The 27,931-nt window shown below is 46.7% G+C and overlaps 1 protein-coding gene across 2 annotated transcripts; it reads right to left on the bottom strand.

Annotated features, from left to right (window-relative positions):
• Nucleotides 1–460: 460 nt before the first annotated feature.
• On the bottom strand, nucleotides 461–22,887 carry CYP4F12 (cytochrome P450 family 4 subfamily F member 12). 2 transcript variants are annotated; one of them, XM_524141.7, is made up of 13 exons: nucleotides 21,553–22,887; nucleotides 20,963–21,161; nucleotides 17,404–17,548; nucleotides 15,513–15,566; nucleotides 15,291–15,418; nucleotides 13,300–13,421; nucleotides 12,038–12,308; nucleotides 10,909–10,975; nucleotides 10,594–10,723; nucleotides 1,535–1,668; nucleotides 1,379–1,443; nucleotides 1,092–1,174; nucleotides 461–696 (listed from the first exon to the last, which is right to left on the bottom strand). In XM_524141.7, exons 2-13 carry the CDS (start codon nucleotides 21,158–21,160, stop codon nucleotides 519–521), a joined length of 1,575 nt encoding a protein of 524 aa, XP_524141.2. In that variant the 5' UTR covers nucleotide 21,161; nucleotides 21,553–22,887; the 3' UTR covers nucleotides 461–518. The 2 variants fall into 2 exon arrangements, with proteins under 2 accessions (XP_524141.2, XP_063656654.1); XM_063800584.1 differs by lacking the exons at nucleotides 15,291–15,418; nucleotides 15,513–15,566; nucleotides 17,404–17,548 and having other exon boundaries at nucleotides 21,553–21,618.
• Between the last annotated feature and the right edge of the window lie 5,044 nt (nucleotides 22,888–27,931).

The raw sequence follows: 27,931 nt of genomic DNA, 5'->3' as shown, positions 1-27,931 counted from the left end.
CGATCAACTGGAAGGGGGAGACATAGGGTGGGACGTTAGCAAGAAAGGAAACAGAACTCCTGAGAGCCTGCCAGGGTATAAGCTGCACCCTTCTATCCTTGTGTTCTGAACTGGCCAGGGACCTCGGTCTTGGGACACTCCCAGACCAAAAGAAAGGATCTGCCCCTATGGTTGCTTCTCACTTAGCCTCAGTCGTACCTCTTAAATCCGTTCTTAATCCTGGTCCCTCTCCTGCTCAAAAACCTCCCATGGCTCCATACTGTCCACAGGATAAAGTCCATACTTGGGCTCTGAGAGACCCTGCTATAAGCATGGAGGCCCTATGCTCAGCCAAAGAGGCAGTCAGGTTCTTGGTTTCAGGGAAAACATCCTGCCTAACCCACCCACGTTAGGCCCCTTCCCTGAAGCCTCCCAGTCCCCAAGAGCCCCCTGCAGGCTGTCAGTGAGGCCCAGGCAGAGGTGACAGCACCGTTTTATTCATGACAATCTGCAAAAAGACAGGTGGATGGGTCAGAAAGTCACTGCAAGCCTACATTCAGGTGCTCCACCCGCAGCCAAAGCCCGCCCTCGGCGCGCATGATCAGTTCCGGCTTCCTGCGGGGCTCAGTGTGGTCTGGCAGGAACCGGAAGTGCAGCAGCATCAACGCCAGGACCACTTTCATCTCCGCCATGGCGAACGCCTGCCCGATGCAGTTCCTGCAGGCGGGAGTGGGGACTGTGACTGTGCCCAAGTCCCGCATTTGGGTCCCATCAACCCAGGAACCTGGCCTGGGACCCCCAACTGCACCCAGCTCAGCCTGAGAGATAGAGAGAAAGACTAAGCGTGCCTGGGACTCCCATGTGGGCTTGTATGTCCCGGAGACTGGGCCTGACTCCAGCTCCCAGCTCAGACCAGCAGATGGAGAAGGGGATTTTGAGCACTCCGCCGACCCCTCTAGGACCTACTCATCCCCATTCTATGGACGTTTTCCCATAAACTGTGAAGGAATGGAGGGAAGGAGAGCTGGAACTGGGACCATCTGCAACGTCCCCCTTTTTTTAACTCCCGCACCCATCATCCCATCCCTGCCTCAGACACAGGGCGCTCTTACCTGGGCCCTGCGGAGAACGGAATAAAAGCCAGAGGGGACCTCCCCTTGCTGTTCTCTGGGTCAAAGCGGAAGGGGTCGTAGACCTGCAGGTGAGACAAAGAAGGTTCGCCCGTGGGATTTCCTATGTCCAGCAGCCTTGGAGAGACAGTTGTGTGTGTTTTGGGGCAAGGTGATGTTGGATTTTCCTCATCAAAACCCTGCCCCCTCCACTAGGAACCTTGGAATTCACACACACACACACAAAAGTAGAGGATAGGGGTGGTGGTGGTGAATGGGGAAGGCAGCACCTCAGGATCCGGCCACACAGTTGGGTTGTGATGGACCCCTATAATATTGATGACGCAGGTAATGCCTGTGGGAGAGAAAGGGGCAGTCAGGACAAGGATCCCCTGAGGGAACCATCTTCCTACCCGGGAGGCTTCTCCCCCTGAGGCTGTGGGCACCTTTGGGGATGACTCGGCCATCTGGGAGAACAATGTCCTGGGTGCAGCATCGGGAGATGAAGGGAGCTGGGGGATGTAACCTCAGGCTCTCCTTCACGCACATGGTCAGGAAGGGCAGCTGGGCCAGGTCGTCCCTAAGGAAACACCCCAGCCCCAGTCATTATCAAGGGAGCAAAGACACAACTCTCCACCTTTTCTATTTGCAAATGAGACCTTTTCTCCCTATCACAAAATAAACTCCACGGGGATCAAACATTTGAGAATTTTAAAAAGCAGAAAACAATTAGAGAAGCAGAGAATTAGAAAAGTACCAGAGAAAATTTAGCCAAATAGATAAAAATAAATACTCTGAGGAAAACACCCAGAAGCCAGCGGTAAAAAATTAACAAACTCACATAAAAATAAATATTGTCTATGGCAAGAAAGCAAACTCAAATGCAAATGAATAACAAACAACATACCCAGATCCAATGTTTTGCTCTTATTTAGCATGGTGCTAGAGATACTAGCAAGTGCAATTAGGCAAGGGAAAAAAGGAGAGTCATGCAATTTGTTTTTTTTGTTTTGTTTTTTTATTATTATTATACTTTTAGGGTACATGTGCACAATATGCAGGTTAGTTACATATGTATACATGTGCCATGCTGGTGTGCTGCACCCATTAACTCGTCATTTAGCATTAGTTATATCTCCTAATGCTATCCCTTCCTGCTCCCCCCCACCCCACAACAGTCCCCAGAGTGTGATGTTCCCCTTCTTGTGTCCATGTGTTCTCATTGTTCAATTCCCACCTATGAGTGAGAACATGCGGTGTTTGGTTGTTTTGTCTTTGCGATAGTTTACTGAGAATGATGATTTCCAATTTCATCCATGTCCCTACAAAGGACATGAACTCTTCATTTTTTATGGCTGCATAGTATTCCATGGTGTATATGTGCCACATTTTCTTAATCCAGTCTATCATTGTTGGACATTTGGGTTGGTTCCAAGTCTTTGCTGTTGTGAATAGTGCCGCAATAAGCATACGTGTGCATGTGTCTTTATAGCCGCATGATTTATAGTCCTTTGGGTATATACCCAGTAATGGGATGGCTGGGTCAAATGGTATTTCTGGTTCTAGATCCCTGAGGAATCGCCACACTGACTTCCACAATGGTTGAACTACTTTACAGTCCCACCAACAGTGTAAAAGTGTTCCTATTTCTCCACATCCTGTCCAGCACCTGTTGTTTCCTGACTTTTTAATGATTGCCATTCTAACTGGTGTGAGATGGTATCTCATTGTGGTTTTGATTTGCATTTCTTTGATGGCCAGTGATGGTGAGCATTTTTTCATGTGTTTTTTGGCTGCATAAAGTGTTGGAAGTTCTAGCCAGGGCAATTAGGCAGGAGAAGGAAATAAAGGTTATTCAATTAGGAGAAGAAGACGTCAAATTGTCCCTGTTTGCAGATGACATCATTGTATATCTAGAAAACCCCATTGTCTCAGCCCAAAATCTCCATAAGCTGATAAGCAACTTCAGCAAAGTCTCAGGATACAAAATCAATGGACAAAAATCACAAGCATTCTTATACACCAATAACAGACAAACAGAGAGCCAAATCATGAGTGAACTCCCATTCACAACTGCTTCAAAGAGAAGAAAATACCTAGGAATCCAACTTACAAGGGACGTGAAGGACATCTTCAAGGAGAACTACAAACCACTGCTCAATGAAATAAAAGAGGATACAAAGAAATGGAAGAACATTCCATGCTCATGGGTAGGAAGAATCAATATCGTGAAAATGGCCATACTGCCCAAGATAATTTATAGATTCAATGCCATCCCCATCAAGCTACCAATGACTTTCTTCACAGAATTGGAAAAAACTACTTTAAAGTTCATATGGCACCAAAAAAGAGCCCGCATCACCAAGTCAATCCTAAGCCAAAAGAACAAAGCTGGAGGCATCATGCTACTTGACTTCAAACTATACTACAAGGCTACGGTAACCAAAACAGCGTGGTACTGGTACCAAAACAGAGATACAGATCAATGGAACAGAACAGAGCCCTCAGAATTAACGCCACATATCTACAACTATCTGATCTTTGACAAACCTGAGAAAAACAAGCAATGGGGAAAGGATTCCCTATTTAATAAATGGTGCTGGGAAAACTGGCTAGCCATATGTAGAAAGCTGAAACTGGATCCCTTCCTTACACCTTATACAAAAATTAATTCAAGATGGATTAAAGACTTAAACGTTAAACCTAAAACCATAAAAACCCTAGAAGAAAACTGAGGCATTACCATTCAAGACATAGGCATGGGCAAGGACTTCATGTCTAAAACACCAAAAGCAATGGCAACAAAAGCCAAAATTGACAAATGGGATCTAATTAAACTAAAGAGCTTCTGCACAGCAAAAGAAACTACCATCAGAGTGAACAGGCAACCTACAAAATGGGAGAAAATTTTCGCAACCTACTCATCTGACAGAGGGCTAATATCCAGAATCTACAATGAACTCAAACAAATTTACAAGAAAAAAACAACTCCATCAAAAAGTGGGCGAAGGACATGAACAGACACTTCTCCAAAGAAGACATTTATGCATCCAAAAAAACACGAGAGTCAGGCAATTTGAAATGTGGTAGTAAATGTATCATTTTGGCAGATAGTGATTTTATACTTAGAAAACACTAGAGGCCCCACTGGAAAACGTTTATAAACATTTAAGATCGAGCAAAGGAGCTGAATTCTCTGCTTAATCTTTCTTCTTTTGCAGTGGCTATTTAAAATTTTCATACCGTCTACAATTACCTGGTTCAGAATTTGAAAACTATAAAACATAATTCACTCCTATGGCCCAATGCCATTTACTTCTCCCCACACGTTGCCAGGTTATTATTTTTTTAATGTATGCTTTCTGGGCTGATTTTAAGCATCTTAAAAAATTATATAGGAGCACACCATCTACTGTAGACACTATTCTGTATCTTTTTAATGGGGGGAGGGAATGGAGTGTCTGTCGCTCAGACTGGAGTGCAGTGACACAATCTTGTCTCACTGCAACCTCCACCTCCCAGGTTCATGTGATTCTCCTGCCTCAGCCTCCCAAGTAGCTGGGACTACAGGCATTCACCACCACTGCCAGCTAATTTTTTTTTTATTTTTAGTAGAGATGGGGTTTCCCCATGTTGGCAAGGCTGGTCTTGAACTCCTGATCTCAAGTGATCTGCCCACCTTGGCCTCCCAAAGTACTGGGATTACAGGCATGAACCACCGTGCCTGGCGTGTATCTTTTCTCATTTACCAGTTTATCACTTTTTCATAGCCCCTGGGACTTACGTCAAAATAAGGTTATCCCTACTCTGGCGCTATGAAATAATTTTCTCATGGTTCCTTCTAGAGCTTTTAGGACTCTTTTAGAAAAAAATGATTAATCTGAACATTATCTTGTCATAAGATATGACAACCAGGTTCAGTTGCCTTTTTTCCAGAAGGCTTCCCAGTTGCCCCAAGAGCTTTTACTTAATTATCTATATTTTTTCTCTTGATACGCATATCATCTTTAGCATATACTATGTTCATTGGGCATAGAATTTATATGCATAAATCATTAGTTTTACCATATAGAAATAACCATCAAATGAAAAGATAATAAAAGAAAAGATACTAGTCATAATAATATAAAATACCTGGATTAAACTTAAAAAGAAACATGAAATCTCTGTATTTCATTATAAATTTCCCTCAATCCAAATAAAACATACACTTTATCACACAACAAATGTTTGCAAGGGTTGATTTAACAACAAAAAAAAGCCACTCTGCCAGATATTAAAACCTATTAGAAAGTCAGAGTATTGGGAGGCCGAGGTGGGTGGATCACTTGAGGTCAAGAGTTTGAGACCAGCCTGACCAATGTGGTGAAACCTCATCTCTACCTAAAACACAAGAATTAGCCGGGTGTGGTGGAGGATGCCTGTAGTCCCAGTCACTCGAGAGGCTGAGTAATATCACATTGCACCCCATAAATATATATAATTAAAATTTGCCAATTAAAAATAAAAACAAACGAATTTTCCAAAACTCATATTTTTAGAAAAAGAAAAGCTCCCAAAGATATATTGTTAATGTGCAGATCTGTCTCTTCTTTATTTCCTTTTATTTCAATAACATTTGGGATATAAGTGGTTTGGTTACATGGATGATTTCTATAGTGGTGAATTCTGAGGTTTTAGTGCACCCATCACCCATGCAGTGTATACTGTCCCCAATATGCAGTCTTTTCTCCCTTACCCGGCTCCCAACCTTGCTCTCCGAGTCTCCAAAGCTCATTATATCACTCTGTATGTATTTGTGTCCTCACAGCTTAGCTCCCACTTATAGGTGAAAATATATGGTATTTGGTTTTCTATTCTTGAGTTACTTCACTTAGAATAATGGCCTCCAGCTCCATCCAAGTTGCAGCAAAAGACATTATTTCATTCCTTTTTATGACTGAGTAGTATTCCATTGTGTGTATATGCCACATTTTCTTTATCCACTCATTGGTCAATGGGCAGTTAGGTTGGTTCCGTATTTTTACAATTGTGAATTGTGCTACTATAAGCATGCATGTGCATGTGCCTTTTTCATATAATCACTTTTCCTTTGGGTAGATACCTAGTAGTGAGATTGCTGGATGGAATGGTAGATTTACTTTTAGTTCTCTAAGGAATATCCTTATCGTTTTCCACAGAGGTTACATTAATTTTCATTGCAGTGTATGAGCATTCACTTTTCAACATATCCACAACATACATCTACTGTTTTTTGACTTTTTAATTATGGCCATTCTTGTAGAAACAAGATGGTGTCTCATTGTGGTTTTAATTTGCATATCCTGATGATTAGTGATGTTGAGCATTTTTTCATATGTTTCATGGCTGTTTGTGTATCTTCTTTTGAGAATTATATGTTCATGCCCTTTGCCCACTTTTTGATGGAACTAATTGTTTGTGTTTTTTTTCCTTGCTGAGTTGTTTGAGTTCCTTGTAGATTCTGGATACTAGCCCTTTGTCAGATGCATAGTTTGCAAATATTTTCCCCCACTCTGTAGGTTGTCTGTTAAATCGGCTATTATTATTATTATTATTTTGTTGTGCAGAAGCTTTTTAGTTTAATTAAGTTCCACTGATTTATTTTTGGCTTTGTTGCATTTGCTTTTGTGGTCTTGGTCACGAATTCTTTGCCTAGGTCAATGTCCAAAAGAGTTTTTCCAAAGTTATCTTATAGAATTGTTATGGTTTCTGTCTTAGATTTAAGCCTTTGATTTTTGTACAAGGTGAGAGATGGGGATGCAGTTTCATTTTTCTACATGTGGCTGTCCAGTTTTCCCAGCACCATTTATTGAATAGGGTGTCTTTCCCCAATTTATGTTTTTGTATGCTTTGTCAAAGATCAGTTGGCTGTAAGTATTTGGCTTTATTTCTGGGTCCTCCTTTCTGTTCCATTCATCTAAATGCCTACTTTTATACCAGTACCATGCTGTTTTGGTAATTGTAGCCTTGTAATGTAATTTGAAGTCTGGTAATGTGATGCCTCCAAATTTTTTCTTTTTGCTTGGTATTGCTTTGACTACACAGGCTCTGTTTTGGTTCCATATGAATTTTAGAATTGCTTTTCCCAGTTCTGTGAAAAATGATGAAGGCATTTTCATAGGCATTGTGTTAAATCTGTAGATTGCTTTGCACTATGATCATTTTCACAATATTGATTCTTCCAATCCATGAACATGGGATGTGTTTTCATTGGTTTGTGTCATCTATGGTTTTGTCCAGCACTGTTTTGTAGTTCTCCTTGTAGAGAGCTTTAACCTCCTTGGTTAAGTATATTCCTAGGTATTTTTTTTTTTTGCAACTGTTTTTTTGTTTGTTTGTTTTGCCCTGTGAGAGTCAGAGGGCGGTTCTTAGGTCACTGGGGTAATGTTCCAGAGGTGAGTATAACCGCCTCTGCCTCACAGAAGAGTTTGACAAGGGAGTGGAGAGTAGCAGGTGGCCGTAAGCCTCATCTAGCTCCCATGCAGTTGGCACAAGGTGGGTCTCACACATGCAGTGTTCCACTCATAGCACTGGATTTAGATCCAGGTAGTCTGTGCACAGAACTCAGCCCTGCCCCAGGCCATAAGCTTTTCCCACAGAAATAGCAATGCTTTCAGGCCATGTCCTTTTTTGTCCCTGTCCAAGGCCAGGCACCCAGCTTCTGAACTCCTGTCTGCAGCACACTTCCTGCTTGCCTCCCGGGTTCTGGTCAAGGGAGTTCATCCCCACTCAAGGTTATATCAAGAAATTCATTTGGGCATTTCGTTCAACCTGTGACCTCGCCTGAGCTAGTTGTCTGACTTCCCCAAGGTCCCCTGTGAGATACAATAAGGAATGGCTTCCCTCAGTCCATGCTGGAGATTGGGAATGCCTGCAAGGGACTTCCTGCTGCTGCTTCTACTTTTATATTTCTTACCACTCCCTAAATCAGTTCAAGCCCTGGATAGAGTTAAGGCCTTCTCTTGTGGTCTGGATTTTCAGATTCTCCAGTGAAGATGTGTACGCTGCAGGCAGTCTCTCCCCCTCTCACACTCTGAGGATTCACAGTTTTTCACCTGTCTCACAGAGTAGAATGCAGCCTGCAGCTTCTTTTGAAGGGTCTGTGGATTCTTCTGGTTTTCCTGTTAAGTCCCTGTGTTGTTTCTTGGGAAAAGAAAGCTTACACTATGAATCTCTACACACTATTCTGTCCTTCCACATGGGAGAGGCACACTGACATTGCCTCCAACCCACCATCTTGGGAAAAAGTACTGTGTCTATTTTATACACTCTTATTTGTATGGAAGAAGTCTGTGTTCTTATAAAGTGGGCATCAAGATAGCCATCTTCTGGAGGGACACACAAAACCATTGATGGTAGAAACTACTAGGGTGACAGTTAAGAAGGAAGCTCTTTTTTTTTTTTTGAGACAGAGTCTCGCTCTGTTGTCCAGGCTGGAGTGCAATGGTGCAATCTCAGCTCACTGCAAGCTCCGCCTCCCGGGTTCACGCCATTCTCCTGCCTCAGCCTCCAGAGTAGCTGGGACTACAGGCACGTGCCATCACACCCGGCTAATTTTTTGTATTTTTAGTAGAGATGGGGTTACACCGTGTTAGCCAGGATGGTCTCGATCTCCTGACCTCGTGATCCGCCCGCCTCGGCCTTCCAAAGTGCTGGGATTACAGGCGTGAGGAAAGCTCATTTTTATAAATGTTTTAGACACTTTTTTTGTTTACAAAGTGCACAATATTACTTAATATCTTGGTTTTTAAAAGCATAAAAAGTGTTGCCACCTTTTAGGACTGCTGTGCTGAGCAAAGGCTTGGACGGGAGGACACGGCCTCCAAAACACATGTCCAGTCCATTGTCTCCTCTCCATCCCCAGCCCCTGCCCTGGCTCAGGTCCCAGAATGTCTTCACTGGGACTTCATTCTACAGCTGGTCTTCTCTCCACAGTAGCTCTGAAAAGATCTTTCTGGTGCCCAGATATGACCTGCCCCTCCCCTGCTCAACCACTTGTTATGGCTCCCCATTGCCTTTGGGTTAAAATGGAAGCCATTACCATTTTCCCATATTTTCCACAGCCAGACTCTGCTTTCACTTCCGTAGTTATTATCTCATCACAACTCAGTTCCTCTCTCTCTCATTCTCTCTCTGTCTCCTTCTGTCTTCCCTCCTCTCTTTATCTTGCTCTCCCTCACTTTTCCTCCCTCTTACTTCTTCCTCCCTTTATAACCATCTCCTTCCCTGACACACAAACCTCTCTTTCACTCTTTTCCCTCTCTCCTGCTCCCTCTTTTTGCATTTTTGCCCAGGCTCTCTTTTTGACCTAGGGCACTACTGCATCCAAACACCTACTGATCACCATTCAGGGTTTCAGTTGAGGCACTTTATTATTTTGGTTTTTTACTTTTTTAGAAATGGGTTCTTTCTATATTGCCCAGGTTGATCTTAAACCTGACCTCAAGTGATTCTCCCACTTCAGCCTCCTCGGTACTTGGTATCACAAGCGACAGCCACCAGATCTGGCTTGAAACACTTTCTATAACACTTTCTATACTCCCAGCCATGCTTCTCTTGCTCTCAACTCCATCCTTGCCTATGTGGACTGGGAATGTCTTGTGGGGAACTGTTCCTACTAGGCTGGGAGTACCTGGAAAACACATCCATAGGCAGGTTTCTTTCCAGGTCTCCAGAGCACAGGAAGGTGCTGGGAACAAAACTAGCAATGGAAAGGCATGTGGAAGAGTTTGCTGAATGAAGACTGAATGGATGAACGATGCAGGTGTTCTAGACAAAAGATAGATGACTTTTACCCCCAGGACTCCCTTAGGACTCCCTGGACTGGACTGGAGGGTAGGAATTAGGGAACAGAAGAGCAAACATTCAGGAAGTAAAGATGTTTGAAAAAAATATGATAATTCAGAGAAAACAAGAAACGAGTGAAGGGAAAATTCATTGACTGAACATGTCTAGATGTCATCGTCTGCCTTCATATATTGTCCCTAGTTCTCTCAGCAGGCTAGGACTCTCTGTCCCAAAAGTCTGAAAACTTTCCCCTGCTAGCCAGGCTGGATACCAAGTTCTGCTTCTGTGCTCTGCTCCTAGTACTACTAAGCAATAATGGAAGAATTGACAAAAACAACTTCCCCCTCCCCACCTGAGCAAACATTCAAGAAGTGAGGATTTTTGAAAAAACTGATATTTCTGGGAGAACAGAAAGAGAGTGGAGGGGAAGTTCATTTGCTGAACATGTGCAAAGTAGCATTATCTGTCCTCACACATGGTCACCAATTCTCTTAGCAGCCCGGGTCTTTCGGTCCTAAAGGCCTGCAACTTTTCCCCTGACAGCCAGGCTTGGTATCAAGCCCTGCCTGTGGTCCTCTGCTTTTATACCCACTAAGCAATAGTGGAAGAATCCACAAAACAACTCCTCCACCCCTCCTCACTTGGGGAGCAGAACCAATGATGGGCTCAGGAACAGGCCAGAAGAACTTGCACTCACCATTCAATCTCTTTAGGATCGCGGTCCTTCAGAAGCTCTTGCACCTCCTGTCGGCAGCGCTCCTGGTACTCTGGGTGCCTCGCAAGGTTGTACAGGACCCAGGAGAGGCCACTGGCCGTGGTGTCATGGCCTGAGGAGCAGCCAGGTAAGCTTGGCTTCAGCACCAGAGGGTGGACAGCGCCCAGATATTGAGGCCCTCAGGAGGATGGAGGGAGGGGGAAGATGGGCAGAATGGAGTGATCCAGGGTCCACCCACCCGGATCCTGAGATGGAGGGACCTCTGCCTCCACTGTAGTCCCACACTGGGACCCTCACCTCCAAACATGAAGGTGTCAGCCTCTGCTCTTATATCCTCATCTGACAATGCCTTCCCATCTTCATCCTGAAGAGAAAGCAAGACACACACACACACACATACAGACACACAGACACACACACACACACACACACAAATTATACTATCTCTGAGACTCCGGAGTCTAACCTGAGATAATCTCTGAAGCTCTGATCTTCCAGAAACTCAAATGCACTCTGCACATCTAGATCTTTCTTGTTCACCATCACCAGAGCCCCAACTCCAAGGGCTTCCCCCAGATCCTTTGCCTCCTCTTTGGACCCTGGTGACAGGAATCAATGGTTCTTAAATATTTTCATTTTTCTGCATAATACAGACTTTCAGAGAAAAAGATACTGGCAACCTGGGGTACAGGATATTTGAGTGGCAATTTGCCTTGGAGGTTAGAAATTATGTATTGCTCCAAAAATATTTGCTCACATTCTAGAGTGGTAAACCCAGAGAATCTTATCTTTCCAGAAGATATTTGGGTTATAAAACTCTAGAAATTGCCATCTCACAGGAGAGGGGTAGTTTATACTCCAGAACAAAGCATTCTCTCTCTCTCTCTTTCTCTGTCTCTAACTTTCACCCTGTAATAAAGAAGAAGCATATGAGCTAGCTGTCCTATATAAGCTATAATACTCATAATGTGGGGGCCCCTCTCCTTGGTGCAAATTCTTGTGCATTTACAGGTAAAAACGTTGTGTTGCCCCAGGAATGGGGAGCCAGCACCACCATCCTACTCCACCTGCTGTTATTGCTGTAAATAATTAATGGGCTGCTGTGATCGAGGGGTTTGGTGCATCTTTTATCATAGATACAGACATAGACAAAGACATAGACATATAGATACACATAAAAATGTGAAAGACTAACACACTAACTTGTAAGTTGAATAAAATATCATGCTCTTCACAGTTTCAGAATTAGCAGTGCCCTGTGGGCTGCATGCAATAAAGTCATCTCTAAAACCTATCTGTGACCTTCCCTTTCTCAAGCATCTTCCATGGCTCCCAGTGCCCTTTGGATCAAAACCAATTTATTTCACGTGACATTTGACATGAAGCTCTATTCTCTCACCTAAATTCAGATCATAGAGAAACCTACCTTGCTCAGCAGAAGCACATCAATGAAATCCAAAGTCTTGGACTTGGCTTTGTCTTTGAGAAAATCATCAATACCCTGAGTGGGGAGGGTGCGACGCCGCTCCCGGATGACAGCGTCTGTGAAGTCATGCACCAGGCGGCAGGCCCTGTGGAAGCGCCGCCCGTCATGGGAGAGGTAATACAGAAAGTCCATGTGCTGGAGGATATGCTGGTTTCTTTTTTCTACAAGGGCACTGAGCTCCAAGATGGTGGCAATATATTCACTGGGCCTCCTGCAGGCCAAGGGCAGAAAGGGAGGCAACAATGTAACGTATGCAAAGCCCCAGGAACACCTCCCACCAGCAGCCAGGAGCTACCTCCCATCAGGAAACTGAGTATCTAAAAACAGATGGTCCTAGAGATACATGGTGGGTATCAGTCATGAGATTGACTCTCTAGACTGTCTTCTCTCCATGCATCCTATCTCTGAGAGCTGTCTCCATGCACCTAGGCACCTAGAGTATAGCTTGGACACCATGCTTCTCTCCTCTGTCTCCCATCCAGTATGCAGTACTGATCATTTTCCTTACCAAAACTGTCCACACAACTCAGACTTCATCCTCTTCCAGGTCAGCCCTGCTCCAGCCCCCAGCATAACCAACTCTCTCTCTCTTTCTCTCTCTCTCTCTGTCTCTCTGTCTCATCTCTCTCTCTCTCTCTCTCTCCCTCTCTCTTTCACCCTGTAAGAAAGAAGGAGCAGCCGGGCACAGTGGCTCATGCCTGTAATCCCAACACTTTCTGAGGCCAAAGAGGGCAGATCACCTGAGGTCAGGAATTCGAGAACAGCCTGGACAACATGGCGAACCCCCTCTCTACTAAAAATACAGAAATTAGCTGGGTGTGGTGTCGGGCTATCAGTTTCCCACACAGCTCAGCTCTTACCACATCCATCATCAGTTGAAACTACAAAAGGTCTCTGGAAATGTCTTGATAAACTTCATAGCACTTTTCCTGATTTTCAGTGCCCTTAATATCTAGCCCCTACTTCCACAACCTCATTTCTACTGTCTCTTGCACATGCTTGGCTCATCCTAACCTTCTTGCTTTTACACACATATTTCTACCTGGAAAGACAGCACTTTCTCCTCTTCCTCGACCTTCAAAGCACAGCTATGATACAAATCCTCCCAAAAGGTACTTCTGGTTACTTTGCTCATTCCTCCCTCCCCAACTTACTCCCTTTGGTCCATGGATTCACATCCCAGGCCCTAGGAAGGAACTCACTCCTGACAATGGCTGTCAAAGCTGAAGATGCATTTCTGCAGACTGTCCAAGGTCATGAGGCTGATGTGCTCAAACATGTCCAGACGACTGCTGCCCTCTGAGGCCAGGTGCTGCCACTTGTCCTGGCCAGAGAAGGGAAGAGAGCTACAGCTGGGCCCTGCCTCCTTTGTGCCCCTCCCCAGTCCCAAACATCAGGATGGACTCCCCCACAACCAGCCTCCTGGTCCTCTGCCCCAGGAACCCATTGCCAGCAAGGACCAGACTGGGATGCGAGCAGAAACTGTTAGTATAGGAGATGAAGACCCATGGCTTGGAATCAAGAGACCTGCATTCAAGTCTCAGCTCTGTCTCCTATGCTCTGTGTGCCCTTGGTCAACCTATTGCCCTCCTCTAGGCCCCACCTGTCAAATATTCAATAACGGTCAAGGTGATCTGCTTTGGGGCCAGATAAACCAGGATAGAATCTCTGCTCCACCAGTCCTAGCTCACTTCCTGGCTGGTTGAACTCTGTCCAGCTCCCTAATCTCTCCGGCCCTCAGTTCATCATCTGCAATAGGACAAAAATAACCATAACCTCACAGGATTATTAAAATTAACTTAGACAACTTATATCCTGGCATTGGGACATGACATTTTCTCAGGCATATGATGAGTAAATGTTTGCTTTATTCATCTCCATTGTAATAAATTCATTTCAAAAATATCCCTGTGTTGGAAGAGACACTTCTTCATCAGCCCTGAGCATCCTTGCTGGGTATGCCACCAATGCAAGACCATGATGTTCTTACCTGAGCCATTTCTCAGAGTTGTATTTGCAGATAACAACCTGGAGAGATAAGGCAATGACTCCCCCTGGACCAATATCAGGCTTGTTTCTGCCACTATTAAAGCAGATTCCCTAAGCCTAATGCCCATTGTATGTCATGCAATGTACTGCATGAGCAGGCTAATGTAGAGGCCCACCAGTGTCACCCCCATGGAATTTAGGTAGACTCAGAAAAAGGATACAAACCAACAAGAAGTACATGTTACTTATTGTGCCTTGCGTAATCAACTACCCTTTGTCTCTGACCCAGGAGTCTGTTAGAATGCATGAGACAGTAACAAGCTAACTTATCAGTTTGCATATTTAAAAAAAATCCTAGACACTTCACAAAATCCTGACCCCCAATTCTTCACTTCTCCCTGTATTCATACCCTTTCCACAGTAATTTTTCAGCAACTCCCATTAAGAGATGCATTCTATTTTACACCCCTTTGAGTCTGTACTGGACTTTTGACTTTCGACTTTTTTTGGCCAGTACAATGTGGTGAAATGATGATGTAATAACTCTAATAGACTCAAACCTGGTTGAACTTTGAAGTATTGCAGAGACAATGTCCACAGACATTGCAGCCTCCTCTCAGTTTCTCAGAACCCAGTCTCTGCCATGTGAACAACAGGGTGCCTTCTGGAGGCAGAGAATCACATGGGGGAAAGTCCGGGTGTCACAGCTGAGCCCATCCCAGAACAGTCTGAAGGTACTGAAGCCCCAAACGTGAATGAACTGAGCCAGGATCAGCAAAGCTGCCCCCCGACCCACAGCTGCTCATGTGCCAAGAGTGATCCCTTCCACATCCAGAAGAACTGGCCAGCTGTCTCACAGACTCCTTAGCAATTGTAAACCCTTATGGCTCTAAGCCAATGAGTTCTGAAGTGGTTTGTAATCAGCAATGACTACTACACAATCTTCATTTTTACTCTCTTGAGTTTACAGGGATTCTGTGAGAAAAACACAGAAACTGACACCTTCTGAGAACCTACTGTGTGCCAAGTAAATGACCTTTCAAGTAGGGATTATCATCCCCATTTTACAGATGAGGAAACCAAGGCTCAGAGAGGAAGAGCAATGGCCCAGTGCCACCCAGAAGAGCCAAAATTCCAGACCAGATGTGTCCATGGTCCCTCCACCCCAAGACTCCAGCTGGGACCCAGACTTCAAGGGACTCACAAGCATGATGTTTGCACTCTTGTTGAAGATCGTTATATAGGACTTCAGGATGTTGAAATGGAAGGCGGGTGTCAGCATCCGACGGTGGCGGCTCCACTTGTCAACGCCACTCAGCAGGAGCCCATCCCCTGGCAGGGCAGCCAAGGACAGTGGGCAAGAGCAGCACTTCCCCTACCGTCCCTGCAAGGTTGTCCCCAACCCCTTTCACCTGCAGGTACTCACCCAGCCAGGGCTTCAGGAACCTGATGGAGAGATCATCCTTGAGTGCAATGGCAGCTGACATGAATGAGGACCATCAGGGGCCATGTAGAGGGCAAGAGAGGAACTTCAGGTATAGGGCAAGGCTCCCTACCAGCACTTTCCCCACTCCATGCCCAGCATAGCAGGAAGGGGGCCAAGGGCAAAGGACGAAGGGAGGATAGAGGAAGAAGGACCAGCCCAGGCTGCAACAGCACAGTAAAGCTATGACACAACCTAACAGGTCATAGCACACCCCAGCACGCCTTGACATGGCTCCTATATATCCCAACATGTTCCGCAACAACTGAACACAGCTCCACACTCTACAAAATACCTTTAAAGGACCTCGGACACCCTGTCTGCCATAGCACTCTCTGTCATCTCCTGACATGGACCTGAGATAGTCCGACATGACCTCTGTGTACCCCACAGACAGGCCCCAGATAGGGTTTAAATGTGATTTCCTAAATGTCCCGGACATTTCCCAGGTGTAACCAAGAGTTTTCTTCAAGTGTGATTAGAATGGATTCCGAAACCTGGCTTAGGGAGACTAAAATAATAACTCTGACAATTCCAAAGAGACCCTAGCTCCCAGACCTTGGACAAGCTACAAACATGGCCAAGAGATGACAAGGAGGAGAAAAGACAATTTCAAATCACACGTCAGAGAAGAACCAGAAAGTCTCTGACATGCCCCAAGTGTCCTCGACCACAGCTGAGCCACACACATGATGACTTCTCCATATGATCCCAGGTTAAACAGAAAAGATATAACCAGGTCTAATATTGAAACTATAGGCTATTTATGGGACCCCTGGGGGAAAGGTGAGCTTTCTGACAAGAACTGAGCTGCTAGGACCCATGGTTGACAGCATAAGAGAACGGCTGCCTTAAAAGAAAAAGTGATGCAGAGAAATGGTGAAATTAAGAAAAGGAGACAGATTCCTGATAATGTTCATTGACACCCGGATTCAGCCATGCCTGAAGACCACCCTCCCTGAACTTTACACTCCTTTGATTCTCTTTATTTGCTTAGAGCACACAAAGTTGAGTTTCCATCACTCACAACTGAAAGAGACCTCAGCAGCCAGAGAGCTGGTGACCTGCACAGAGTCACTAAGGATTTGGGGGTCAGAGCCATAGATTATGTGGGATGCTGCCACTTCCCTAGCTCAGCCTGGTGTGTCCAAGGATGAGAAGAGCAGAGAGCAAGGGGAGATCAAGCAGCTGGTGTGGGTTCTCCTATTGGAGAATCCTGAAGCCTGTAGGAGGAGAGCAGGAAACTTAGGGTGGATGAGTGATAGGATGAGGTAGAAGGAACTGACCCATCATAGGTGGATGTCACATAAATAGCAGCCCAGATTCTCCACCAGCCACAAATCGTCCTATCGCTTTGGACTGAGGGATGGGCAAGGCTGGTGCCAGGACTGGCTGGGACCCCAAATACCAATGATGCCCACTGCATCATCCTGCCCCACACTTAAAAAATCCTACTTATTGGTCCAGACATAGCTCCAAAAACTCTTCCTCCAGGAAACATTCCAGCCTGCCCCAGCAGACACCCAGTTCTCTGAGTTGTCATACCCATCTCTCTCTTGCGCATTCCTGACCCCAAGAAGCTGTAAATGTCTCTGTCTAGACCCGTGTCCTTAAGCATGGGGGTTCCTTCCAGAAAGGGCCCTGAATTGAGGCCTCTTGGAGCCCCAGTGGTGCCCAGAACACCAAGACAGGGAGCAGATGGCAATGGAGGGATAAGACATTGAGATGGACGTCTCAATGAGGGGCACGAGTACTCAAGGAGGGACCTGGGTACTGCAGAGACCACACAGAAGCTTGGCCTGGCACCCACCAACCACAAGCTCTGCATGGGTACCTGAGGCATTGGTGATAGACCGGATGGTGTCAGGGTGGCATAAAACGATGAAGGGGATGATGGGACCCAGCCATATCGTAAAGCCCTGGGAATAGGTGGCTGACATCTGGGTCGAGTCCTTCAAGCCCTCCTCTGTAGGAGTGATCTGAAATCAAGTCAAGGGCTGTCATGTCCTGTGATGGTTAATTTTAGGTGTCCACTAGACTGGGCTAAGGGACGCCCAGATAGCCAGTCAAACATTATTGCTGTGTGTCTCTGTGAGGGTGTTTGAGAAGAGATTAGCATTTGAAGGTAAACAGGATGGAAATAGTAGTGCAGAGGAATGAGTGAGTGAGGAAAGGAATGAGTGAGTGAGGAGAGGAAAGAGTGAGTGAGGAGAGGAAGGAGTGAGTGAGGAGAGGAATGAGTGGCTGGGTAGAGGAATGAGTGAGTGAGGAGAGGAATGAGTGAGTGAGGAGAGGAATGAGTGAGTGAGGAGAGGAATGAGTGAGTGAGGAGAGGAATGAGAGTGAGCAGAGGAATGAGTGAGTGAGCAGAGGAATGAGTGAGGAGAGGAATGAGTGAGTGAGGAGAGGAATGAGTGAGTGAGGAGACGAATGAGTGAGCGAGGAGAGGAATGAGTGAGCGAGGAGATGAATGAGTGAGTGAGGAGAGGAAGGAATGAATGAGGAGAGGAATGAGTGCATGGGTAGAGGAATGAGTGAGTGAGGAGAGGAATGAGTGTGTGGGTAGAGGAATGAGTAAGTGAGAAGAGGAATGGGTGAGTGGGTAGATGAACGAGTGAGTGAGGAGAGGAATGAGTGTGTGGGTAAAGGAATGAGTGAGTGAGGAGAGGAACGAGTGAGTGAGGAGAGGAATGAGTGAGTGAGGAGAGGAACGAGTGAGTGAGGAGAGGAACGAGTGAGTGAGGAGAGGAATGAGTGAGTGAGGAGAGGAATGAGTGAGTGAGGAGAGGAATGAGTGAGTGAGGAGAGGAATGAGTGAGTGAGAGGAATGAGTGAGTGAGGAGAGGAATGAGTGAGCGAGGAGAGGAATGAGTGAGCGAGGAGAGGAATGAGTGAGTGAGGAGAGGAATGAGTGAGTGAGGAGAGGAAGGAATGAGTGAGGAGAGGAATGAGTGCATGGGTAGAGGAATGAGTGAGTGAGGAGAGGAATGAGTGTGTGGGTAGAGGAATGAGTAAGTGAGAAGAGGAATGGGTGAGTGGGTACATGAATGAGTGAGTGAGGAGAGGAATGAGTGTGTGGGTAAAGGAATGAGTGAGTGAGGAGAGGAACGAGTGAGTGAGGAGAGGAACGAGTGAGTGAGGAGAGGAATGAGTGAGTGAGGAGAAGAATGGGTGAGTGGGTAGATGAACGAGTGAGTGAGGAGAGGAATGAGTGAGTGAGGAGAGGAATGAGTGAGTGGGTAAAGAAATGGGAGGAGGGGAATGAGTGAGGAGAGGAATGAGTGAGTGAGGAGAGGAATGACTAAGTGAGCAGAGGAATGAGTGAGTGAGGAGAGGAATGAGTGAGTGAGGAGAGGAATGAGTGAGTGAGGAGAGGAATGACTAAGTGAGCAGAGGAATGAGTGAGTGAGGAGAGGAATGAGTGAGTGAGGAGAGGAATGAGTGAGTGAGGAGAGGAATGAGTGAGTGAGGACAGGAATGAGTGAATGAGGAGAGGAATGAGTGAGTGCGTGAAGAATGAGTGAGTGAGGAGACGAATGACTAAGTGAGCAGAGGAATGGGTGAGTGGATAGAGGAATGAGTCCGTGAGGAGAAGAATGAGCGAGTGAGGAGAGGAATGAGTGAGTGAGGAGAGGAATGAGTGAGTGAGGAGAGGAAGTAGTGAGTGAGGAGAGGAATGAGTGAGTGAGGAGAGGAATGAGTGAGTGAGGACAGGAATGAGTGAGGAGAGGAATGAGTGAGTGAGTGAGGAATGAGTGAGAGAGGAGAGGAATGACTAAGTGAGCAGAGGAATGAGTGAGTGGATAGAGGAATGAGTGAGTGAGGAGAAGAATGAGCGAGTGAGGAGAGGAATGAGTGAGTGAGGAGAGGAATGAGTGAGTGAGGAATGAGTGAGTGAGGAGAGGAATGACTGAGCAGAGGAATGAGTGAGTGGATAGAGGAATGAGTGAGTGAGGAGAAGAATGAGCGAGTGAGGAGAGGAATGAGTGAGTGAGGAGAGGAATGAGTGAGTGAGGAGAGGAATGAGTGAGTGGGGAGAGGAATGACTAAGTGAGCAGAGGAATGAGTGAATGGATAGAGGAATGAGTGAGTGAGGAGAGGAATGAGTGAGTGAGGAGAGGAATGAGTGAGTGAGGACAGGAATGAGTGAATGAGGAGAGGAATGAGTGAGTGAGTGAAGAATGAGTGAGTGAGGAGACGAATGACTAAGTGAGCAGAGGAATGAGTGAGTGGATAGAGGAATGAGTGAGTGAGGAGAAGAATGAGCGACTGAGGAGAGGAATGAGTGAGTGAGGAGAGGAATGAGTGAGTGAGGAGAGGAAGGAGTGAGTGAGGAGAGGAATGAGTGAGGAGAGGAATGAGTGAGTGAGTGAGGAATGAGTGAGTGATGAGAGGAATGACTAAGTGAGCAGAGGAATGAGTGAGTGGATAGAGGAATGAGTGAGTGAGGAGAAGAATGAGTGAGTGAGGAGAGGAATGAGTGAGGTGAGGAATGAGTGAATGAGGAGAGGAATTAGTGAGTGAGTGAGGAATGAGTGAGTGAGGAGAGGAATGACTGAGCAGAGGAATGAGTGAGTGAGGAGAAGAATGAGCGAGTGAGGAGAGGAAGGAGTGAGTGAGGAGAGGAATGAGTGAGTGAGGAGAGGAATGAGTGAGTGAGGACAGGAATGAGTGAGTGAGTGAGGAATGAGTGAGTGAGGAGAGGAATGACTAAGTGAGCAGAGGAATGAGTGAGTGGATAGAGGAATGAGTGAGTGAGGAGAGCAATGAGTGAGTGAGGAGAGGAATGACTGAGCAGAGGAATGAGTGAGTGGATAGAGGAATGTGTGAGTGAGGAGAGGAATGAGTGAGTGAGGAGAGGAATGAGTGAGTGAGGAGAGGAATGAGTGAATGTGGAGAGGAATGAGTGAGTGAGGAGAGGAATGAGTGAATGTGGAGAGGAATGAGTGAGTGAGGAGAGGAATGAGTGAGTGGGGAGAGCAAAAAGTGAGTGGATAGAGGAATAAGTGAATGGGTAGATGAATGAGTGAGTGGATGGAGAAATGAGTGAGTGGGCAGAGGAATGAGTGAGTGAGGAGAGGAATGAGTGAGTGAGGAGAGGAATGAGTGAGTAAGGAGGGGAATGAGTGAGTGAGGAGGGGAATGAGTGAGTGGGTAGGGGAGTGAGTGAGTGGGTAGAGGAGTGAGTGAGTGGGTAGAGGAGTGAGTGGGTAGAGGAGTGAGTGGGTAGAGGAATGAGTGAGTGAGCAGAGGAATGAGTGAGCCATCTCCCTTGCTTCTCTGGGGTCGCAGATCCCAGCCACCGTCAATACCCAGCTCACTGAGCCCCATTCCTGCTCCTCTGGAAGTCCATCCACCCTGAGACCTCAGACACATTTTGCTGTCACACTCACCAGGCCCAGGTGACCCCAAAACCAGTTCCGTTTTGGGGGCTGTGGGAAACACTGGAGCCGGCGGCAGTTGTTATAGAAGGCATAGGTCCAAGCCAGGATGCGGGTGAGTAGCCAGGAGCCCACAACCAGCAGCAGGAGTAGCCATGGGGATATTGCCACCTGTCTGAGGCCCAGCCAGGGCAGGCTCAGCAGCGACATCCTGCAGGGCACATGGGATGAAGGGTGAGGACCTGAGGCCCAGGGAAGAGCTCTGGGGACAGTGTGTAGGGGCGAAGTCAGGAACTGCTGGGGGCAGGGCAGGGAGGGCTCAGGGGTGAGTAAACGAGGGCTGAGATCTAAAGTCCAGAAAGTCCCAACCAAAACCAACAACCAAGTGGTCCAGTGACCTGGTAACCACACAGAAAGGGAAAGAGATGGGCCGATTAGAGTCCAGAAGGGCCCCGCCTGAATCCTTGGGAGTTTGCTAGGAGTCCAGTTACCAGGAAACCCCCAGTTTCCCATGCCAGCATCTTGGAGCCACCCCAGCCTTAGGCAGTCCCCTCTTCATCCCAGGCCAGGACCTTCCAGCCCTGCCACCCCCAGCCTGGTACCTTCTGTCGGGAGCAACTTGTCCCACACAACCTCCTCTCCTCTTCTGCTGGGAGATCTTTGGACCTGGCCCCTGATCTAGGGAAGGCCGTAGGAGGCGGGGCTGGGCTGGGCTGGGCTGAGGCTGCCAATCCCCACAGCCTGGGTGTGTCTTCCGTGCCTGGGCAGCCAGCCAAAACCTGGGGTTGGGCCCACTGGGTGCAGCTCAGGGTGCCCCAGCCCGAGCACTGAATTCTCAGGTCTCAGTACCTTCTTGGGAGTTTGCAGGGGAAGTTGGGGGGTGGTTTGAGAGGACTCTGAGCCCCAAGTTTACCTCCACCCTGCCCTTCCAAGACAAGGGTGCTCAGATAAAAGCATATACTTATCATGACAGTTGGCAGCCAGCTGAGCTGGGCCAGGCCAACCCTTGTCCCAGATCATCTGGGCTCCTCTCCAAACATGGGCGGGGAGGATGTCAGGCGCCACATCTTGGTGCAGACTTAGGAGATTCAGAGACAGAAGCCTCTCATCTCTGGCTTCACAGCCTGGCAAGAGTTCAAGTCCTGCCTCCTGGCAGCCCAGGGCCTGAGTTGAGACCTGACTGCTTGAAGCAGGAAGAAAGAATCCAGCCCCAACCCCACTGAGGATTACCTTCGTCAGATTCTGGGGATAAAGAGCCCAGCTGGAGGAGCAAACCTAGAAGCTGGGCTCAGCTTAGGAGGACAGAGCGGAGGCACAGGGGATGAGGCTGAGAGGGGCCTTGAGCTGACGGGGTCCAGGCAGGGGAGGGCAGAGCAAAGGGATCCCGAGTGAAGTCCTTGTTCTGCCCTGTCCTTTCTCTGACTGTGGGCAGTGTGGCCATCCTGGGCTCAGGCTTCCCATCTGGGAAATGGGATGTCAGATGAGGCCTTAGAGGGTGACGGAGGAAGGCTCCTAAGAAAAGGGAGCTCCAAAAAGAGGGACTGAAGGGAAGGGGATGACAACTAGCACTTGAGCTGCTGTGTGCCTGTCTCTACTCCATGCGAAAGACTGTATGGAAAACACTACTGTGTGCACCTAGTGTGTGCCAGTCTCACTATATAAAGTGCACTTACTGTGTATCAGATACTCTACATAAATTCTATCTACTATGTGCCAGGTATGCCACATAAAGCTCACCTACTGTGTGCAGCATGCTGTACATAATGTAAGCTTACTTTATGCAGAGTACTTCATATAAAGCGTGCCTACTCTGTGCCATGTGCTGTATATAAAGCATACCTACTGTGTGTCAGGTGCTCCACATTGAGCATGTCTACTATGTACCTGGTGACCCACAGAAAGCGCACCTACTCTGCATCAAGTAATCTACATAAATCTTGTCTACTGTGTGCTGGCTACTCCACATATATGCACCTACTGTGTGCCAGGTGCTGCACATAAAGACTGTCTACGGTATGCTGGGAGCCCTTCACAAAACCTGTATCTTGAGTCCCTGGCCCTTTATATAAACCATGCTTGCTGTGTGCCAGGTGTTCTAAATAAAGCACACCTACTGTGTGCCGGATGTTCCACATAAAATGCTTCTCCCGTGTGTTAGGTCCCCTACATAAAGTAAAACTACTCGGTGCAACATACTTGACATAAAGCACACATACTGTGTGCCAGGTACACTATATAAAGTGTGCCTTATTGTGTGCCAGATATGCTACATAAAGAGCACCTACTGTGTGCCAGGTATGCCGCATAAAGTGTACCTACTATGTGCTAGGTACGCCACATAAAGTACACCTACTGTGTGCCAGGTGCTCTACATAAGGTGCACCTACTATGTGCCAGGTGCTCTATATAATGTGCACCTGCTTGTATCAGATGCTCACCTGCATCACAATGCCCAAAGCTGTCCCACCACCCTCCCAACAGCTCCCTAGGCCAGAACCCTGGGCATTGTTGAAGAGACCTGAGTGATGGCATCCAGAGGAGGGAAGGTGTCCATTTAACACAAAAGCAAACTGAGGCTCAGAGAGGGCAGGCCTCTAGTCCAGGTTGCAGAGCTCATAGGAACTCAAGACTATGAGACCCTCAAGTCCAAATCCGTTCCCTCTGCCATGCTGCTCCACCCCCCTTCTTTAGTGTCAATGCCATATTAATATAGGGACATTTATAATGGAGTAATCTCAGGCAGTGTGATAGCCCCAAAGGGGAAATATCTTGAGGCCCTTGGATCAGCACCTGGCTCCTTCTCCCTCATGCAGGATTCTCCTCCCAACAGATCCAGGGCTCCCCTCCTGGCCCTCCCTAGATCCTGTCCTGAATTGCCCTGTGGGGTGGACTCAGGTGAGGGGGGCGCTTGAAGGAGGGGGCTCCTAGCAGAACTGCTGAGCAGGAGGGCGGGGAAGACAGTACTCCTGACACTGGCTGGGTACTGGGGAGCCCCTAGACCACCCCCACCCCACTACCCCTGCCAGCTCAATCAGCCAGAGGATTCAGGCACCTGGTCCTACAGCTTCATTCGCGTAGGGTGCATCCCCCAAAATCCCCACTACCTCTGCAAGGACAGACCTCACCTGCTGGTGGTTCCATCCTTCTTAGGCTCAGGGAGCAAAGCCAGAGGTTGATGAACAGGCAGGGTCCTAGGGACACAGAAGAAAGTGCCCCCAGTGGCTAGAGGGGCTCAGCTCACTGCAGACCTCCTGTGTGCCTGGGATGGGCAAGCAGGTTAGAGCAGGAATGGCGGCCATCAACATTGCCAACATGAGTCATGGAGCCTGTTTTAAGTCTTTTAACTACATTAACCATTTTGTTTTTCCATTTTACAAATGAGAAATCAAGTCTGGAAAATATTTGAGTGACCACCCACAGTCATAGAGCTGGTGGATCTGGGCTGTGCACCCAGACCACCCACCCAGCCTCACATTGTGCCCCCTCACCACCAGGCTGTGCTCCTTCACGTCCGTAAATGGGTGTTTCAGCAGCAGCACCTCACAAGGTTGTTGCAATAACTAAAACAGATTATGCATGCAAAATGACATTTCAGGGATAAAAAGAAGGGAGTAAAGGGGAAGTTCATCTACTAAGCATGTGTTAAGTGGCATCATCTCCCCTCACATGTTGTCACCAATTCTCTCAGCAGAGCAGATCTTTTCTGTCCAAACAGCCTGCAACTTTTCCCCTGATAGCCAGACTGGGTATTAAGCCTTGCCTGTCATCCTCTACTCCTACTCCCACTAAGCAATAGTAGCAGAATAGACAAAAACAACTCCTCCTCCCATCCCCACCTGGGGAGCAGAGCCATCAGCATTGCCAACATGAGTCATGGAGCTCAGGAACAGCCACCAGCACCTGCACTCACCATTCAATCTCTTTAGGCTCGCAGACCTTCAGAAACTCTTGCATTTCCTGCCCGCAGCGCTCCTGGTATTCTGGGTGCATTGCAAGGTTGTACTGGACCCAGGAGAGACCACTGGTCCTGGTGTCATAGCCTGAGGGGCAGCCAGGCAGTCTTGGGTCTCTGGGCTGCTTCAGCACAACAGGGTGGACAGCACCCATGGATTGAGGGCCTCAGAGAGGATGGGGGAAGGGGGATGGGAAGGGTGAAGCCATCCAGGGTCCACCCACCACGTCCCTGGGATGAGACATCTTGGTCCTCACTGGGATCCTCTCCCTCAAACATGAAGGTGTCAGCCTCCGCTCTTATGTCCTCATCAGACAACTCCTTCCCATCTTCATCCTGGAGAGAAGGCAAAACACCCTTGAAAACCACACAAGCTCTGAGGACTCCTCAGTCTAACATGAAATAAACTCTGAAGATCCATCCTCTTTCCAGAAACCCAAGCCCAGCTTGCACTCCTAGATGTCTCTTGGTCACCATCACCAGAGCCCACACCATGCAATCTTCCTCACTGGCTTCCTTCCTTCCTCTTTTGTCCCTGGTGGGAAGAATCAATGACACATGAATATTTTCATGTTTCTACATGTTGAGAACTTTCTGAGAAAAAGTTACTGGCAAATGAGCCTGCAGGATAATTAAATAACAATTCGCCTTGGAAGTTAGAGATTAAGTATTGCTCCAAAGATGTATACTCACATTCCAGTGTGGTAAATGCAGACAATCTTATTTATTTCCCCTGAAGACATTTGTGTTGTAAGTCTACAGACTATTACATCTCACTGGAGAGAATTGGTTTACGCTTCAGAATAAAGCACTCTCTCTTGCTCTCTCTCTGTCTCTCTCTCTCTGTCGAGAAAATAAATAGAAAATGTGCCAAGACTCGTGATGTGGAGCCCCTCTCCTAGGGCGCAAACTCTGTTCCACATACAGATAAAAACATTGCATTGCTCTTGGAGAAATGTGATTTGGGAATGAAAGCCAATGCTACAATCCTACTCTGGCTGCTAGTGTTGCTGTGAGCAATAAATGGGCTTCTGTGATCCAGGTGTTTAATGCACTTGTTACAATAGACATCTGTCACAGTAGAAAAAGTCATGGACAGAAAAAGACATAGACATAAACATAGAGAAAGATATAGACATAGACACAGACACAAATATAGACAAAGATATAGACATAGACAAAGGTATAGACATCGGCAAAGTCATAAACGTAGGGAAAGATGTAGACGTAGACATAAATAGAAACAGACAAAGACGCTGGGCGCCGTGGCTCACTCCTGTAATCCCTGCACTTTGGGAGGTCAAGGCAGGCAGATCACAAGGTCAGGAGATCTAGCGCACCCTGGCCAACATGGTGAAACCCCATCTCTACTAAAAATACAAAAATTAGCTGGGCGTGGTGGTGGGCACTCTTAGTTCCAGCTACTCAGGAGGCTGAAGCAGAATCACTTGAACCCAGGAGGCAGAGGTTGCAGTGAGCCGAGATCATGCCATTGCATGCACTCCAGCCTGGCAACAGAGCAAGAATCTTTCTCAAAAAAAAAAAAAAAAAAAAAAGAAAGAGAAAAAGAAAAGAAACAGACAAAGACACAGACATAGACAAAGAAGTAGACATTGACAAAGACCAAGAATTAGACAAAGACAGACACAGACATAGAGAAAGATATAGACATGAGCATAGACAAAGGCATAAACATGACCTAGACATAGGCACAGACATAGACAAAGACAGACATTGACAAAGGTATAGATGTAGACAAATACACAGACAGACATCGACAAAGAGAAAGAGATAGACATATACATAGACATACACATACACATACACATAGACAAAGAGACACAGAAATATACATAGACATAGACAAAGACACAGGCACAGAAAAAGACAAAGACATAGATACACAGATATGACATGAACAAAGACACATAGATCTAGATATAGACATTGACACAGAAAAGACACTAAACATAGACATAAAGACTGAGATGAAGACATACATAAAGATATAAACAGACATACACAAAGACATAAACATAGACATTGACAAAGATATAGACAAAGAAAAGACACAGACGTAGACATAGAAAAGACACAAAGACATAGATATAGACACAACGAAAGAAAAAGAAGCAGATACGAAGACAGACACTAGCAATGACAAAGACAAAGACACAGACATAGTCATAGACACAGACACAAATTCAGGCATGGACAATGACCTAGACATAGATATAGATACAGATACAGATACAGATATAGATATAGATATAGATATATTAATACATATATAGACTAGCTTATTAATGCATAAATAGAGTAAAATCTTATACTTGTCAGTTTCACATCTAGCAGTCCCCTGCTAGGTGCATTCAGCAGAGTCATCTCTAAAACCTATCTCTGACCTGTCCCTCCCTTCCTCAAGCACCTGCCATGACTCCCCAGTGCCCTCTGGATCAAGTCTAAGTTCTTTTATCTGACATTTGACATTAAGCTCCCTTCTGCTTCTTGAATTCAAATCTCAGAGAAGCCCACCTTGCTAATCAGGAGCACATCAATGAAGTCCAAGGTCTTGGACTTGGCTTTGGCTTGGAGGAAGTCATCAACACCCTGGCTAGGGAGGGTGTGGCGTTGCTCCTGGATGACAGCATCTGTGAAGTCATGCCCCAGGCGGCAGGCCCTGTGGAAGTGCCGCCCATCATGGGTGAGATAATACAGGAAGTCCATGTGCAGGAGGATCTGCTGGTTTCTTTTTGCCGCAAGGGAACTGAGCTCCAAGACAGAGGCAATATATTCACTGGGCTTCCTGAAGGATAAGGGCAGAAAGGGAGGCAACAACTTAACATGTCTGAAGCCCCAGAAGCACCTCCCACCAGCAGCTAGGAGCTACCTCCTATCAGGAAACAGAGTATACAGAAACAGATGACCCCACACATACAAAGAGGGGGTCAGCCATGAGATTGATTCTCCAAGCCCTTATCTCCCTGCATCCCATCTCTGTGAGATGCCTTCATGCCCCTAGGCACCCA

Source organism: Pan troglodytes, chromosome 20 (genome assembly GCF_028858775.2).
Source record: "Pan troglodytes isolate AG18354 chromosome 20, NHGRI_mPanTro3-v2.0_pri, whole genome shotgun sequence".
NCBI lineage: Eukaryota > Metazoa > Chordata > Mammalia > Primates > Hominidae > Pan > Pan troglodytes.
The sequence above is the reverse complement of the archived record's forward strand: the minus strand, read 5'-3'. Positions and strand labels throughout refer to the sequence as shown.